General features: G+C 33.6%; 1 protein-coding gene across 1 annotated transcript; it reads right to left on the reverse strand.

Annotated features, from left to right (window-relative positions):
* Positions 1-1,491: 1,491 nt before the first annotated feature.
* LOC103331459 (organellar oligopeptidase A, chloroplastic/mitochondrial-like) lies at positions 1,492-9,745 on the reverse strand. Its single transcript, XM_016793757.2, has 17 exons — positions 9,324-9,745; positions 8,942-9,109; positions 7,761-7,884; positions 7,298-7,374; positions 6,629-6,772; positions 6,311-6,541; positions 6,158-6,248; positions 5,835-5,956; positions 5,420-5,527; positions 5,074-5,319; positions 4,211-4,356; positions 3,777-3,894; positions 2,897-3,056; positions 2,760-2,791; positions 2,450-2,515; positions 2,095-2,166; positions 1,492-1,784 (listed from the first exon to the last, which is right to left on the reverse strand). The coding sequence occupies exons 1-17, from the start codon at positions 9,453-9,455 to the stop codon at positions 1,701-1,703; spliced, it is 2,121 nt and encodes a 706-aa protein (XP_016649243.2). The 5' UTR covers positions 9,456-9,745; the 3' UTR covers positions 1,492-1,700.
* Between the last annotated feature and the right edge of the window lie 5,483 nt (positions 9,746-15,228).

The following is a 15,228-nucleotide window of genomic DNA, read 5'->3' on the forward strand; positions in this document are numbered from 1 at the left end:
ATATATACTTCATACTAAAATCCCATAAAATAAGGAATAAAATCCGACACAAATTATCTTGAGAAAATTATTATTCCGAAAAACTATTTTTCATACTTAGTCAATATTGCACTTCCGCTAAAAAAATTATGGGTCTGCCAGTGCTAGTGGGTGAACTATTATGTTTTGACCTACCTTAAAAGCGAAATAACGATTCTTTTAATGTACTTTACAGCTAAATCTTCTTTCAGCTATTCGCCATGACAACCTCGTGCCTCTTCTTGGTTATTGCTGCGAAAATGACCAAGAAATTCTAGTTTATCCATTTATGTCCAATGGCTCTCTACAAGATTGCCTCTATGGTGCTGGTCACCTCACTCTTTCTCTGGACTCGTACCTTTTGATATTCATTGTTACTACAAGCAAATAAATTAACAGGGGAAGCAGCAAAAAGAAAAATTCTGGACTGGCCAACTAGACTGTCAATTGCTCTTGGTGCTGCTGGAGGCAAGTTATATAGTATAGGGGAGCAAACTAATATTATATAATATGTATTTTTCATCTGTCTAACTGAGGTGGGTACATACATCCTTTATGATTTTTTGTTGTTGGTGTGATTGGAGTAAGTTGATTTTTCTTTTTCTTTTTCTATAGAATGGGAGCAAATTGATTTTTAATGCTTTTGTATGATGGTGGTGTGAAGATGGCAGGTTTCCTTCCTTTATTTCTTCCTATGTTTGTTGTTTTATTTATTTATTTGGTAGTTTGTAAAAAATGAGTGGAAGGGTTTGAAGTTTGAGGTGAGGTGGGTTGCTTCTTGCTATATCAACTTTCACATCATAGATAGATTGGTACTGGATTGCTTATGACCTTTTTGTCTTATGATTTGTGAGTCTTACCTTCCAAGGCAAACCCTCCATTATTTTGTTCTCTTTTTATTTAGTTTTTTTTTATTCTTTCATAATGTGCTCAATTTTTTATAGGACCTTTGCCTAGCATTTTCGTTTTATAGACAAAAAGGTGAATAGCACAATGTTTAGCTAATAAATAGCCTAATATCTATCTTTTCTGTTTTAACAATAAATATACTAATGATAGTGTTATTTTCCTTCTCAATATGTAATCTTTCACTATGTTCACCATTTGTTATTTTCCTTCTCAATATGTAATCGAGTTGGAAGTGTAAGATGACACTGCTTACATTAAGTTTTGAAGCGTGGCAATCTAGGAGTTTGAATAATAATTGCCTTAGTGGGCTAGGTGCAAAAAGCAAAAGTATTAACTGAATACATTGATTGCAACTAATTTTTTTCGTTAATTGTAGTTATTTTTTTAATTCTCACCATGGTAAATTCTTTGGAAGGAATGTATGTAAGGAGGAAACAAACGAAAAATACCATAAAATGACTTGAGCCAAAATATAAAATGAAATTGCAAGATGACGACCCTCATTCCACTGTTGCAATTATTATTTTTTATTATTTTTTATTTTTTTGTTGTGTTATTTTCAAGTTCTTGGACAAGCAATCTTATTGAGATGAATGACGCTTACAACATCATTTAGTCATTGACGCAAAAGACCACTTACAATGGGTTTGGGACAATTGATACATTTGAACTCATTTCTTTTTCTGGCCACATGATGCCTTTCAACTCCAAGCAGAGCCAAAAATAAATCAAAGGCCAAGTAAACATTATAATTCATCGTAATTCATCTTAGTTCATGCAGAAGCCGTGGCTAATAGTCCATTGTGCCTGAGCAGTGCCTCTGGTGAAGGTTCACGACCCCGGAATTCCACGAAAACCTGGAAACAAACAATCAAAACATTCAGAAAGAAACTTAGGAGGGTATTGAATATAAGATTAAAGAAATCTAAATCAGTATGCTCTTTAGGAGCACTTATAATTATTGACAGAAAAGAACGACAATGAATGGATCCAAAGCTTGGTTAAGCACTAGAACAATTATGGACAAAGCCATATATATATTATTTCATTACAAAGCAGAGATGGTGGAAACCAAAAAAAGCTTTTCCCACAAACAAATTGTGGGGAAAAAAATATAAGGAAATCATGAAAAGGTATGCATGCCGTAACGAATATAGTTTGTCTAACCTCTAGTGGTGCTTTCCCGCCTCCAAGAGCAAGGATGGTTTCTCTGAACTTGTGTCCAGTTTCTTTAACAGCCTGTTGCAAGATTAAACATCATGCGAATAGATCAAACTTGTAAAGAAGGCAGATGGCTTGACATGTTTGATGAGCCAAGTCCAATGTCATAGTATGTTCAAGCATGTAAAAAACCCATGAGGTGAGCAAAGCCGCACGACTTTGACGGGATATGATAAATATAAAAAATCAACAAGGAGCTACGGGAGATGATGCATAATCTATTCATGAATTATTACTCCCTGTTACACAATGTAAGTTGCAAAACTTGTCCAGTTCTTATGCACAGCTGTTTCCAGCTTACCTTGCTGTTATCCAATCCAGCATCCTCAAATGCAGAGAAAGCATCAGCAGACAACACCTCAGCCCACTGAAAAATAGAGTAATTTCCACTCAAAATAAAATTCCATAGGAAATGGACAACTAAAAATACAAAGCAAGGTCACAAATCACAGGGATATGATAAAATATTACAAATACTTTGATCAGTCAACAAACTCAAGCCAGGGACTGACTTGAAGACATCATTATAAGGTACTAGAGTATTTTCTCCTTTGTTTTTTAGGTTCAGAAAGTTGAACACAGGTTATCTTAAAAGAAAGAACAAGAAATACCTTGTAACTGTAGTACCCAGCTGCATATCCACCTAATATTCACAGAAAAAGCAATATACAGATAAACATTTAAAGTCAGATGGATTTAAAAATTAGAACACTGCTGAGAAGTTGAAAGTCAGAAAGTAGAAGCAAACCTGCAAATATATGTCTGAAACCACAAAGGAACCTGTCTTCTGGAAGTGGAGGGATCACTTGTGTTCGTTCACTAACCCTGCGATCAACATCGAAGATGGATTCTGATCCACCAGGTATGTAATCAGTGTGCAACTTCAGATCTACACTTGCAAATCTTATCTGAAATATGCAAATCAAAGACAAAATCTGTCATGTATATGAATACAGATGACTTCCTGAAACTATGGATAATACAAGCAAATTACTACAATAAAAAAACAAATATATGTAGTGAAAATCATTCAAAAATTAATATACAATGCAGTGCATAAATGCTATGAATCTTATCTACAAAAAAGAACTTCTAGTTGGCATTTTCTTATTTCACTTTAGAATTTGTATTCCCTTTATTAGGTTTTTCTCTGTATTTAAGTGTTCAGCTTTTATTTTATTTTTCTTACTTTTGCATGTAAATTGTTTATCAATAAATGCAATTCTTCATCTCTTCGATTGTCTCTTGACTATCTTAGTTTGGTTTTACCGAAATTTACAGGTACATTTTACTAAAAGTTGGAACATTCTATAGTAATAATAAAGTTGCACAAGAATGTCGGATTCAAACTTTTGACAAGATGTTTGTCATAAAGTCTTCAAGATGCCAGAATGCACAAAGTTGACATAACCTCAGTATAACACCACAAGAAAGACATTCTTCACGGAGAACAAACAATACTTCAGTATAGCACAATGATAAGCAAGACAAAACCCAGCAAAGAATCCAGATTTACATCCTCAATAAAAGTAAAACCAAGTAATATTTAAATCAATAGTTCAAGAATAGAACAATATAAAAAGCCAACACGATGTCTGGAAAAAGTAACACCCAGATACTGAACTGACCTGCCGAAGGCTTAGGGAGCCTGCACGGAAAGTCCTAGCCGCGAGAAGCTTTTTATATGTTTCTTCTGGAAGAGTCTCCCCAGTTTCATAATGTTTTGCAATGCTCATTAAAGTGTCTCTACAGCAATTCAAGAAATAAAACATTAATACTGTGACAAAGAACATAGGATCCTACTGTCACTTGATACAGCATGGAAGGGAAATCGGCTCCAGGTTTTAGGACAGAATTCCCACATATATAAAGTTAAAGGTAGGTAATTTGAGAAACAAGGGGCAAGTGCGTGATGAGATGATAGAGCAACTATACATTTCATACATGTATCCCTTTCCCATCTCCTTCTTTGACACAATCAGTATAAAGGTCTGTCATTTGAGAGGTAAATCTAGAAGATTAGAAGCATAATAGTTCAAAGGATTTTAGCAGACAAGATTACCTATGGTAACACCAGTTTTCCATGAACTGAGAGGGTAATTCAACAGCATCCCATTCTATTCCTCGAATACCAGCAACTAGACCCTCATCTTGTTTAGTCAGCATATGCTGAAGTGCATGACCAAATTCATGGAAGACAGTCTCTAACTACAAAAATAATCACTATTTTATAACTGTGTAAGACAAAAATATACAAAATTGTTGCATTCAGTGCCCCACCCAAAATTTCCCAGATTTTCTTTCTATAAAGAAATTCAGAGCCTTCTTAATAGTTGCTTATATCAACTTAAAAAAAAATACTCATTGACATTCTACAAGTAGAAGAATAGGACTTGTTACCAGCAATAGCACAAGCCTAGGCTTGGCAATACTTGAATGCATAGGCTTGGCAATACTTGCATGCATTCCTCAGACCAAGCCAGTCACAACATCAATAGGAAAAGTGTTTCTGAAAATATTATTTAAATTTGGGCATGTGTTGATTGGATACCAAGGCCTTCACATAAACCAATCAACACTTACTCATGCTGAACCAGAATTAATGAAGTCACTCCAACCACTAGATGGATGGACTCTGATCAGTGCATCTCAATCTGAAAGAGGGATCCATAATACATCCTTGGATCTATGAAACACACTTTCTGTAATCTATATCATCAAACTTTCATATAGCTCCAATACAGGAGGAAGTGAAATGATGGGCTTGATCTCCTCATCAAAAAATATGATGGGTCTCAGAAGTAGGCACATCCCTTTTCCATTCCCACTTAACCATCTCTGAACCCCTTAACTTTCGCTCCCCTTCTAATTACTCTAGCTTTTGGTCATGGCAAGTTAGCTAAAAATGAATGTGATTCAATTTACCTCACGGAAGGTCATAAGGCTGGGCTTGTTTCCCACTGGTGGTGTTTGATTGCACACCATGTGTGCCACAGGCAACCTCGCAGAGGCACCATCACGTGACAATACATGACTCCTAGCAAGAACTTCATGCATCCATGCACCTCCCTTTTTCTCTGATGGACGAGTATATGGATCGAAATAAAAGTATGCAATGGGACTCCCAGAAGAATCTTTGATGCGATAGAATCTAACATCATTGTTCCAAACCTGAGAGATGTGTGTATATATATGTATATGAGTACAGGATGAAAATTCATATCTTCATTAAATGAACCAAAATATAGCAATTCCAAAAAAGCATACATACCGGAGCTAGACCATCAGCCGGTTCAATATTAATTCCAAAAAGCATATTTGCTAGGTTAAACAGGCCATCCATGACCTTGGGCAAGGAGAAATATGGACGCAATTCTTCCTATAGAATACAAAGGCAGGAATATAAGTCTTGCGAACAAAAACGGCGGCCTTAAATTAATGGGAAAATGATAGCACACAAAAATTTAAAACAAGAAAGAAAGAGTTTGACAATCTCCAGTTATGTTTCATTAATATATGTTGTCACACAAAAGTGACACAAGATTTAATTAAGTGAATGAGAGTAGTAGGTACTAATTACACCATTTGATGTTACACATGTAATTCCAAACAGATGAAGATTAGAAGTTGCACACAACACACATACAAGCAGAGAGAGAGAGAGAGAGAGAGAGAGAGAGAAAAACCTCATTGATGTCAAATTTAGACTCACGAAGCCTCTCACTCCAAAAGCTGGTGTCCCAGTTATTCAAATCATCAGCTTCTGGAGCATCTTTACTTTTGGAGAAATTCTTAAGGTCTTCCATATCTACAAGGATATAAATAAATAAAAACGTCAGTATATTTTCTAACATAAAAGACTTTTTGCTGAATATAGTTTCATTAAAAATTATCTTCATTTTCCTCCTTTTTTTTTTTTTTTTTTTTTGAAAGCTAACATAGAATGATAAACTCTATTTAAAAATCATACAAATAACTTTCCACAAAGTAGGAGCTGTCAATAACCTACCTTGAACTGCAGCATTCCAGGAAGCACTTCGAAGCTTTTCTAGGAGCTCTTTTGCTTTTTCAACAGTAGCCATTTTGGTTGCCATGCTTACCTAATACATTATATCTCAGCAAGCCTATCATAAGAAAGTATGTTTAAAATGAATAGACGCACCTCAGCATAGTTATTGTAATTCAGAAGCTTGGCCTTTTCCAACCTAAGCTTCAAAATTGAGTCAATGATAGCAGTATTATCCAAATCTCCACTGGATGCACGAGTTACATAAGCACGGTATATTTCCTCACGCAAAGACCGGTTTCGAGCATGTTGCATAACAGAGAGAAAACTTGGGCCATCCAATGTAATTATCCAAGGCCCATTCTCAGCAATTGCATTTTCATGCCCCTGATTAGATACACAGATGCAACAGATGATACTAAGTAAGATAAATAACAAGTCTAAAGAAACCTCGTCAGGGTACAATTGGAATACCTTTGACAGCGCTGTTTGTGCTGCCATTCCCAGAGCAGTGGCTGGCAATCCTTCAATTTCATTCTTTTCAGTAACTAGCTTTTCAAAGTTCTTTGTGGCATCCAAAACATTCTCTTCAAATTTGTGAGACAGTCTTTTTAGTTCCTGCAAATAGAAAAGCCAAAATCAAGTAATGGTAACACCAAACTAAAATGAGAATATCATCATCGATACCTATTTGTTAGTCTTACTCGAATTAAATAGATATTAACTCATATCCAATATTTCCAAATTGAAGGGAAAGGCCCAAAAAAATTAAATAAATAAATAAACTACAAATAAAAAATACGAAGAAAAGGCAGCACAGAAGTTTTCTAATATAGATTAAGTCAAACTATTGCCTCCAACCCCCTCCTCCCCCTCCAAATATATAAGAAAGGGGTAATATCAATAAGCAAAGCTCATACAAGCCTACTTGAAACTATGTATCCAGGGAATAACATGGCATAAGTTAGCATGCGGCTGTAGTGCCGGTAGCAACTCATATAGTGATGCCAAAACCTGAGTTACCATAAGTGGATAACAACCTTCTTCCAAGATTAAAAAAAAAAAAAGGATCAAAGACACAACAGAGGATGACGTTCAAAAAGACTCCTACAGTACTAGCTTAATAAACTTATTAAAGCACACCTGTTCAATTTTGTTAAAATTGGCTCTTTTATCATCCTCTAGAGAAACACCACTCAAAACTGCCTCCTTTATTTGGCCTGCACAAGCACAATAAGAGAAATGTCAGATCAGACAAGCATAGACAAAAACGTAAAGGTAAAAGGAAAACCACACTTTGCATGGATAATGTTTAAGCAGATGATGTTAATTTTGTTAGCTTGTAAAATTGTAACTAAGCCTTCTACAAAACATGCATTGAGGAAATAACAAGTTTTGCACACGGCTCCCAGTCCTGTGTCCAGTTCAAGCACCAATTGCAAGCCATCCTTTTTCTAGTGTAAAATATAGCAAGGCTTGGTGGTACAGGTATAGTTCATCAAACATCACAATTACTTTAGAATAGAAAAACCAATGAAAAGGTCGTGAAACCCCGTATGCCTTGTAGATTCAACTTCTACATGGTACAATATGTAAGAATACTCACTTTCAACTACACGTTTGCGGGCCTCAGTCAGCGTCTGCCAATCAGGAGATTCTAGAATAGCTTTAAATGCACTGTAAATTGGTTTACTTTGCCCCAACCTAAGCTGAAACTTAACTTTCTCTGGCTGCAGAGCACCACCGAACAAGAACCCAAAGCAAAATCAAAACAAAGAAGCCAATTCATGGACCAAAAATGTAGTAATACTGAGAAGTTAGTTAGAGAGAGTTAAAAGGACAGCTTTCAGAGTCAAGCTAAGAAGCACGGACACGGATACGGATACGGTGATACGATACGACACGACACGGGGATACGGTAAATTTTTAAAAACTAGGATACGATACGTCATGGATACGGTTATTAAAAATATATATTAATAAATATATATAACCTAAAATATATTTTAAATAGATTATAAATTACAAATTATAAATGTAGTGTAGCATTTTGGGCTTTCTTTTCTGATTCTTTATTTTTTTAGGCATCTATAGCTTTTTTCACTCAAATATATCATTACCCAAAGCCCATTTTAATACTATTGTTTAAGACCCAAACCCATAAACAGATCTATGAAAAATATATATATATATTACAAATCCTGTTTTAGCAAACGACGTCGTCACTTGAGATCAGTCTGACATCTTCTTCTTCTCTCCCTCTCTGTCTCTCTGTCTATCTCCCCCTGCAGTCTGACATCTTCTTCTTCTCTCTCTCCCTCCCTCTCTACCTCCCTCCAGTCTGACCTCTTCTTCTTCTTCTTCCCCCTCCCTCCCTCCCTCCCTCCCTCTTCACACGCAGCACCCAGGGGCTCCTCAACGGCAAACTTCGCCGGGAGGTTCGTATCTGAAAAGTCAGATACTCGTGTCTGGAATGTCGGATACTCGTATCCATTAGTCAACTGACGTATCCATTGACTGCGATACGTATCCAATGCGTATCGGACCGTATCCGAAGCGTATCGTATCCAAACGAGTATCCGATACGGGATACGCCACTAAATTGGCGTATCCATGCTTCTTAGGAGTCAAGTCAATTCATCTCATATGGCCCTCTTTGAAATAAGGGGAATGCTAGCAACCTTCTCTCTAACTTTCTCTTTTGGATCTTCTTACTTTTCCTCATAACATGTGTCATTCTCCTTACATTTAAAACTATGTCATTAATGCATCATACAAAATCCATACCTGGACTTCTTCAATAGCAGAACGAAGCTCCGAGGAGTCCTTAACAGACTTGAGGTGGTTGACTAACCCCCAAACCACAGTTAATCGGTCAACGATCTTCTCCAGCGGCACGACCAGCTTCGGCCAGGTGGGCTCCACCGTACGCTCTAATTCCTCCAAATCACCCTTCTTTAAACCACACCATGGAAACCATCAAATACAAACCCAGAAAAAAACCAGAACCCAATTAGAAAAAACACAAAGAACCTAGAAACCAATACAAAACAAAACAAATAGCCAAAATACAGAAAAACTAAGAAAATCATAAAATCCCAGAAACTCAAATACGATAAAAATAAAAATAAATAGATGAATTTTTTTGAAACTGGAATGAAAATCGTACCAGTTTCTTCAAGAGAGCGCGAATCCCAGGTCGCACGTGCTTGGCATCGACAACATCGAAGGGAGGGAAGTCAAAGTCTTGGAGAAGAGGATTGGCTCCGAGAGCTTCGTCTAGAGAAGTAGAGGAGGCCATTGCAGTTGCAGATAGGAAAGAACAAGGGCGAGAAGAGAGTTAAGGATTGGTAGTGGAGGATTTGTGGAGACTGAGGCAGAAGGAGAAGGAAGAAGACCAGAGGGGACAATGCTAGAATATGGGTAGATGTTTAGGGGCAAAATGGAGGAAAGGAGTGCGCTTTAGGAGGAGAGGGCGGACTGAACGAGAGAGAATGACGCGAGTAGCCATGCATGTTGAATATAAGAAGAGAAGCCAACAGGGCTCTCTTTCGTACGTGGAGCTTTAAGATTTGCCTCATTACGGTTTTTAAATAAACCCAAAAGGACAAAATTAAAGTTTTGGACAATAATGCCCCTATTCATTTTTGGATTTCCTGGAATCCTTCTGCTTTTGCTAGCTGGATGAAACCAAAATGTTTTTTCTTTTCATACGTTGCTTCATACTGGCCGTATGGAGCCAAATGGTTTGGCTACTATTCTGTTGGATGATCTCTTCACGTGAAAATGGGGTTGATGATGCTTAGCTTCACATGGTCTTCATGCTTCCATCATGTTGTCTATATTGTGTAGTTCTTCTTCTCCTAAGCTATTCTAGTATATATTGTTGTTGTCTTCTGCTGAAATTTGTTCTGCTATTTGATTATAGATTTCATCAAAAACTTTTGCTCCTGTTGTGCTTATCCTGAATTCATATGTGTCATCTAGTCTCCTTGAAGTAGATTCTGAATAAATCTTGATAAATTTGGACTGGTGAAGGAGGGTCAGACGATCATCATTGAATAGTTGTTGTTCAGCTATAATCGCTCCTCTATATTTCTAAACGTCTTGCTTGGTAAGAATTCCTATTTTTGCTGATTTTGCCAGACTAAGTAGTTCATTAAAAGAAATAATAATTCTGTGTTGTGCTCTATCTGGTAAATGTTATCCTCAAATCATTCTGGGGGTATGCTGGTGAAATCTAATTTTACATTTTTCCAAAGAGGAAGATAAAAACTTATGACTTCTTTAAATTTTGAGGAGAATGAATCTAAATGATCACTACTTTCAACATAAAGTTGACATAAATAACCATATTATGCTAAAAATGTTGGAGTGATTGTGATTGTTTTTTGTTTATGCTCTAAATGCAGTTCTCTATATTCAACCATGTTAATACTAGCTAAGTGAATAATATAATGAGAACAGTTTTTGGTAATAATTTTGATGCCAGGTTGTGGATTATTTTTTAAATTGGAAAGAAAAGCTTGGATATATATTTGGAGAGATGTATTTTGCTCATACTCTAATCTAATTATATGACTCTTGACATCTTGTGGTAAAAATCTGTACCTTTCTCTAGCTAGAATTTGAAGAAAATAGGGATTCTTAGATTTGTGCTCAAGGGAAAATTCTCTATTATGTCAAGTAAGTTGGGCTCATTAGCCTCTTGTAGATTTTGACATCTTAAATTAATGATTCTAAATTTTTTTACTATTGTATCATATTCATTCTTTTGCTCTAGATGCTTTTCCTGCAAAAAAGAAAGTTGTTGTTTTGCTCTTTTATAATCATAATTATATGCTTAAGACTCTTGCTTAAGGGCTCTAATAAGTTTTTCATGCCCTCTTCTCATGCTTTCAGTATTAGTTCTAATATTCCAAAAATTGTCTAAAAGAACTTTTTGTTTATCTGCTAATGATGCTTGAGTACAATATTTTAAAGCAGGATTTCTAACTTCTTGTACTGAAATTCCATTATAAAAATAAGTATTTACTACTGATCGTGCTTGACTATTTATGCTTAATGGATTACCACCTTGTGATGGTATACCAATATTTTTGCTGCCAGATGATGACGGTCCAAAATACTGCATACTTGTTAATGAATAATATGGGATAAGATATCTGCTAAAGTATTATCCATACCTTTAATATGCTTAAATATCGGTCTAAATCCATTTCCTGTAATAGAATCAACAAAATTGACCCATCTCTCGGACTGCTTGTTTATTAGTAGTAATTTTATTATAATGAGAAACAATATTCTGACAATCTGTTCTAATAGTAAATATTTAATTATGTAAAAATAATGAAAATGCTTCAAGGGAATTAATTACTCCTAATATTTCTAAGTCAGTAGCCGGAAGTCTAGCCTATATATCATTAAATTTTCCTGATGCATATCTACAAACTTTTTCTTCATATTTTGGTTCTTCTTTGTATTTCTTCTAATACAATATTCCTGCCCATCCTATTGATGATGTGTCTATCTCAACTATTTTGTAATTATTGTCTAATGGTAATGATAAAGGTTTAAGTTGAGTTATATCTTGTTTGATGCTTTGAACTAATTTAATATCTTCACTATTAAAATATTTTTGACCCGTTTTACTGGTTTTACTATGCAATGCTGCAATTTTTCTTCCTAAATCAGAGATAAAACTTATAGAATAATTTAATAAGCCTAAAAATGCTTGTAATTGTTTTTTATCCTCTAATTTATTTGGAAATTCTAACACTTTTTTAGCTATCTGCTCCTGTAATTGTATAGTTCCTGACTTAATATACATACCTAAGAATTCTATATCTTGTTTTTCAAGTTCTACTTTATTCCTACTTGTGACTATACCATTGTCGATAAATTCTTTTAAAATAATTTCTAAGTGTTTTCTATGTTCATTTTTATTTTTACTAGGAACTAGTATATCATCTACATATACACTACAAAAATTATCATACTTCTTAAAGATTTGGTCCATCTTTCTTTGGAAGATCGATGGTGCATTTTTTAATCCAAATGGCATTACAAGCCATTCAAAATGTCCTTCTGGACAAGTAAATGTTGTCCATTGGATTGATTCTTCTGCTAATCTAATTTGCCAAAATCCTTATTTACAATCGAACTTACTAAAATATTTACTTTCTTGAATTTTATTCATAAGTTCATCCTTATTTGGTAGTTTATAACTATCTTCATAAGTATTATCATTTAATCTCCTATAATTATACACTATTCTAGCTTTACCTCTCTTAAGTTCTGAATGTTTTCTAACTACAAAGGCTGCTAATCTATGCCTAGATTTTGAAGGTCTAATTACTTTTAAGTTTAAAAGTTCTTTTATCTGCTGTTCAAATTCTTGCTTATCTAACAAGTTACAAGGCATATCTGCTGTTTTAATTGTTAGGTCTAGATTAATAATGTCTAATTTTGCTAATATATTATTCTTATTCCAATTTCCAATGTAATTGGGGATCTCCTATAATTCTAGTTTGTTCAGCTAATTGTAACAATTCTTCTAAATTTTTTGGTCTATCTATTTGCATAATTTCTAAAGGTTCTACTTTTCCTATAATTGGATACTCATGATCAAATATTATATCATCATATTCTAGATCATTTTGTTCATCTATTTTTTCTTTACTTATTTCTTCTAATTCTTCCATGTTATATCTAAAATTTTGTTCTTCTATGTTAATACTATTATAAGATTCTAATATATTACTTTGATCTATTGTGGTTATTCCTTTCTTAAAAAATGTAATGTCTAGAGGTGTATATAAAAATACTACTTGTAAACTTTTTAAGAAATTTAATCCTAAGATAAAGGGATATGATCCTACTGGGGATATAAAGGTTAAGGGTAAATTAAATTGTTGTCTTTCTATCATAATTGGTATATTGTTAATATAGTGTGTTAAGTATACAGGTCTTGTATCAAATTGTATAATTCTTACTGGTCTAGCTAATTTTTGCCTAAATTGTTTTGGCACTAACTCTTCTTTTATTACATTTTATATGCTTCCTATATCTATCATGGCTGTTGTTTGAATTTTATTTTCTTTTCATAATTCTAACTCACAATTAATTGTTATTAATGAACTAGTCTTTTGTTTTTCTATACTAGGGCGGTTATTCTTTTGATTATTGTTATCTATTTCAACTATATTTATTTCTATTGGTCTATTATCGAAACAAGGTTTACAATAAACTATTGTCTTAGTCTAATATTTTTCTACCACTATTTTCTTACATTGATTACATTCTTGACGCCATCTTAAATTAACATATTTTAAATTCTTCATGCTCCGCTTGTTCTTCAAACATACACATATATTCATCTAATTCACTATCGGAATTACTAGAGTAATCTGATTCTGATTCTAAGTCTAAGGCATTAACACTATAAATGCTTTCATTATCGCTTAGGTTATCATCTAGACTATAAATTGATTCTAAGTCCTCATCATCTTCTAATTGAAATTGCTCAATTAATTGTATTTTTTCTCTAGGTTGTTTTCCTAATTTGGGACACTTAGGTCTAATATGTCCTACTTCACCACAAAGATAACATTTACATGTACTTTTATTAGGTATTTTATACTTTCTAATCCATGGTTTATTTGTTCTTTTTCTAAATTGTTTAAGCATATATTTTCTTCTTCTAAAATTTTTTGAAGGTTGAATTCTAACATTTTTATGTTGTTGTTTATAAGGTCTATATTTTCTATAAGTTTTTCTATATGGCTTTTTCTGCTTAAATTTTCTATAACATCCATATTGTTTAGGTATATCTATATTTTTACAACTCATGTAAAATTGTTTTCTAATTTGTCTTTTTGCTTTTATTTGACTACATTTTGATCGTAATATATCATATACATGTTGTATTCTTGCTCCTATGGATACATCTAGTTTCCTAGGGTGTTTCTACCATTCATTCCAAATTCTTTTTCCTATTGGTCCTTTAATTTTTGTCATGTAAGTATCTAACAGATTAAGACAATCAATTCTACATGTTCTTCCTAAATACTTGAAAAAGTCTTAAGTATATTCACTAATATATTGTAAATCACAAATTTGTAGTTGTCCTAAATTTCTTATGGCTCTAATTTGTTCTTGTTCATTTCTACCATCTAATCTGTTATGATCTAAAAATTCATATTTAGTTAATTTAACAAAAGCATCTATATTAAACATTTCTTTTGCTGCTTGATATTCTCTTGGATTTTTAGTTTTCCATGCTTGAAAATAATCAAAAACCATTCCATCTAAAGTATGCTCAAAGTAATCTAACATGTGTTTATTATTACTAAAATCTAACATTAATGTTGCATGTACACAACCTTTTTCCCATCTTTCTATAGTTTTTTCCCAATCCTGTGGGTCTACGTGATCTAAATTTAATATATTTCTTGCTAAACTAATTTGTTCAATTCCTTTATAAGGGATTCTATTTTTTCTTATTTCAAATGCTTCTTGTTGGAAAGCATTTCTACCGGTTTCTTCATTATTTTCTCTATATGGTTCATTAGTTTGCCTAAGATTTTGTTGATGTGTTCTACTTGCAGGGGCTACAAATGGTCTAGGTGAACTATACTTATCTTTTATTGGCATGCATTCTTTCTACTTCAATTAACATATTTTGATATTCTTTTTCTCCTAAAATATGTTCTAATCCTATATTCTTTCATTTCTTTATATGATAATCTATGTAATCCTAAATCATAAGTTTTGTGTTTTTCTATATATTCTTCTTCATCTAAATTATCTATGTCATCTATGAGTTTATCGACCATATTATCAAAATTAGACTCAATCATGTTTATTTCTAAATTATCAAATGCCATATGTATTTCTTCTTCTAAATCTTCTATGTCATTTATTTGTTTATAATTAGTAAATCTTACTACTGCTTCACCTATACAATTTTCAAAAATTTGTGCTTTATCAGGTTGTTTATTTTTTGTTACTTGTAGGTTGGGTAAAATCCATTCTGTTCCTTCTAAAAAACTATTATCTACCGGTTTTGCCTC

Source organism: Prunus mume, linkage group LG1 (assembly GCF_029339155.1).
Source record: "Prunus mume cultivar Tortuosa linkage group LG1, ASM2933915v1, whole genome shotgun sequence".
Taxonomy (NCBI): domain Eukaryota; kingdom Viridiplantae; phylum Streptophyta; class Magnoliopsida; order Rosales; family Rosaceae; genus Prunus; species Prunus mume.

Excerpts from the sequence above, each read along its gene's own strand:
- LOC103331459 (XM_016793757.2), bottom strand. The coding sequence starts at position 9,455 with ATGGCCTCCTCTACTTCTCTAGACGAAGCTCTCGGAGCCAATCCTCTT. Across the intron at positions 6,773-7,297 it reads ATTTTAACAAAATTGAACAG|GAACTAAAAAGACTGTCTCA; the intron begins GTGTGCTTTAAT and ends TTCTATTTGCAG. Across the intron at positions 1,785-2,094 it reads GCGGGAAAGCACCACTAGAG|GTTTTCGTGGAATTCCGGGG; the intron begins GTTAGACAAACT and ends GTTTGTTTCCAG.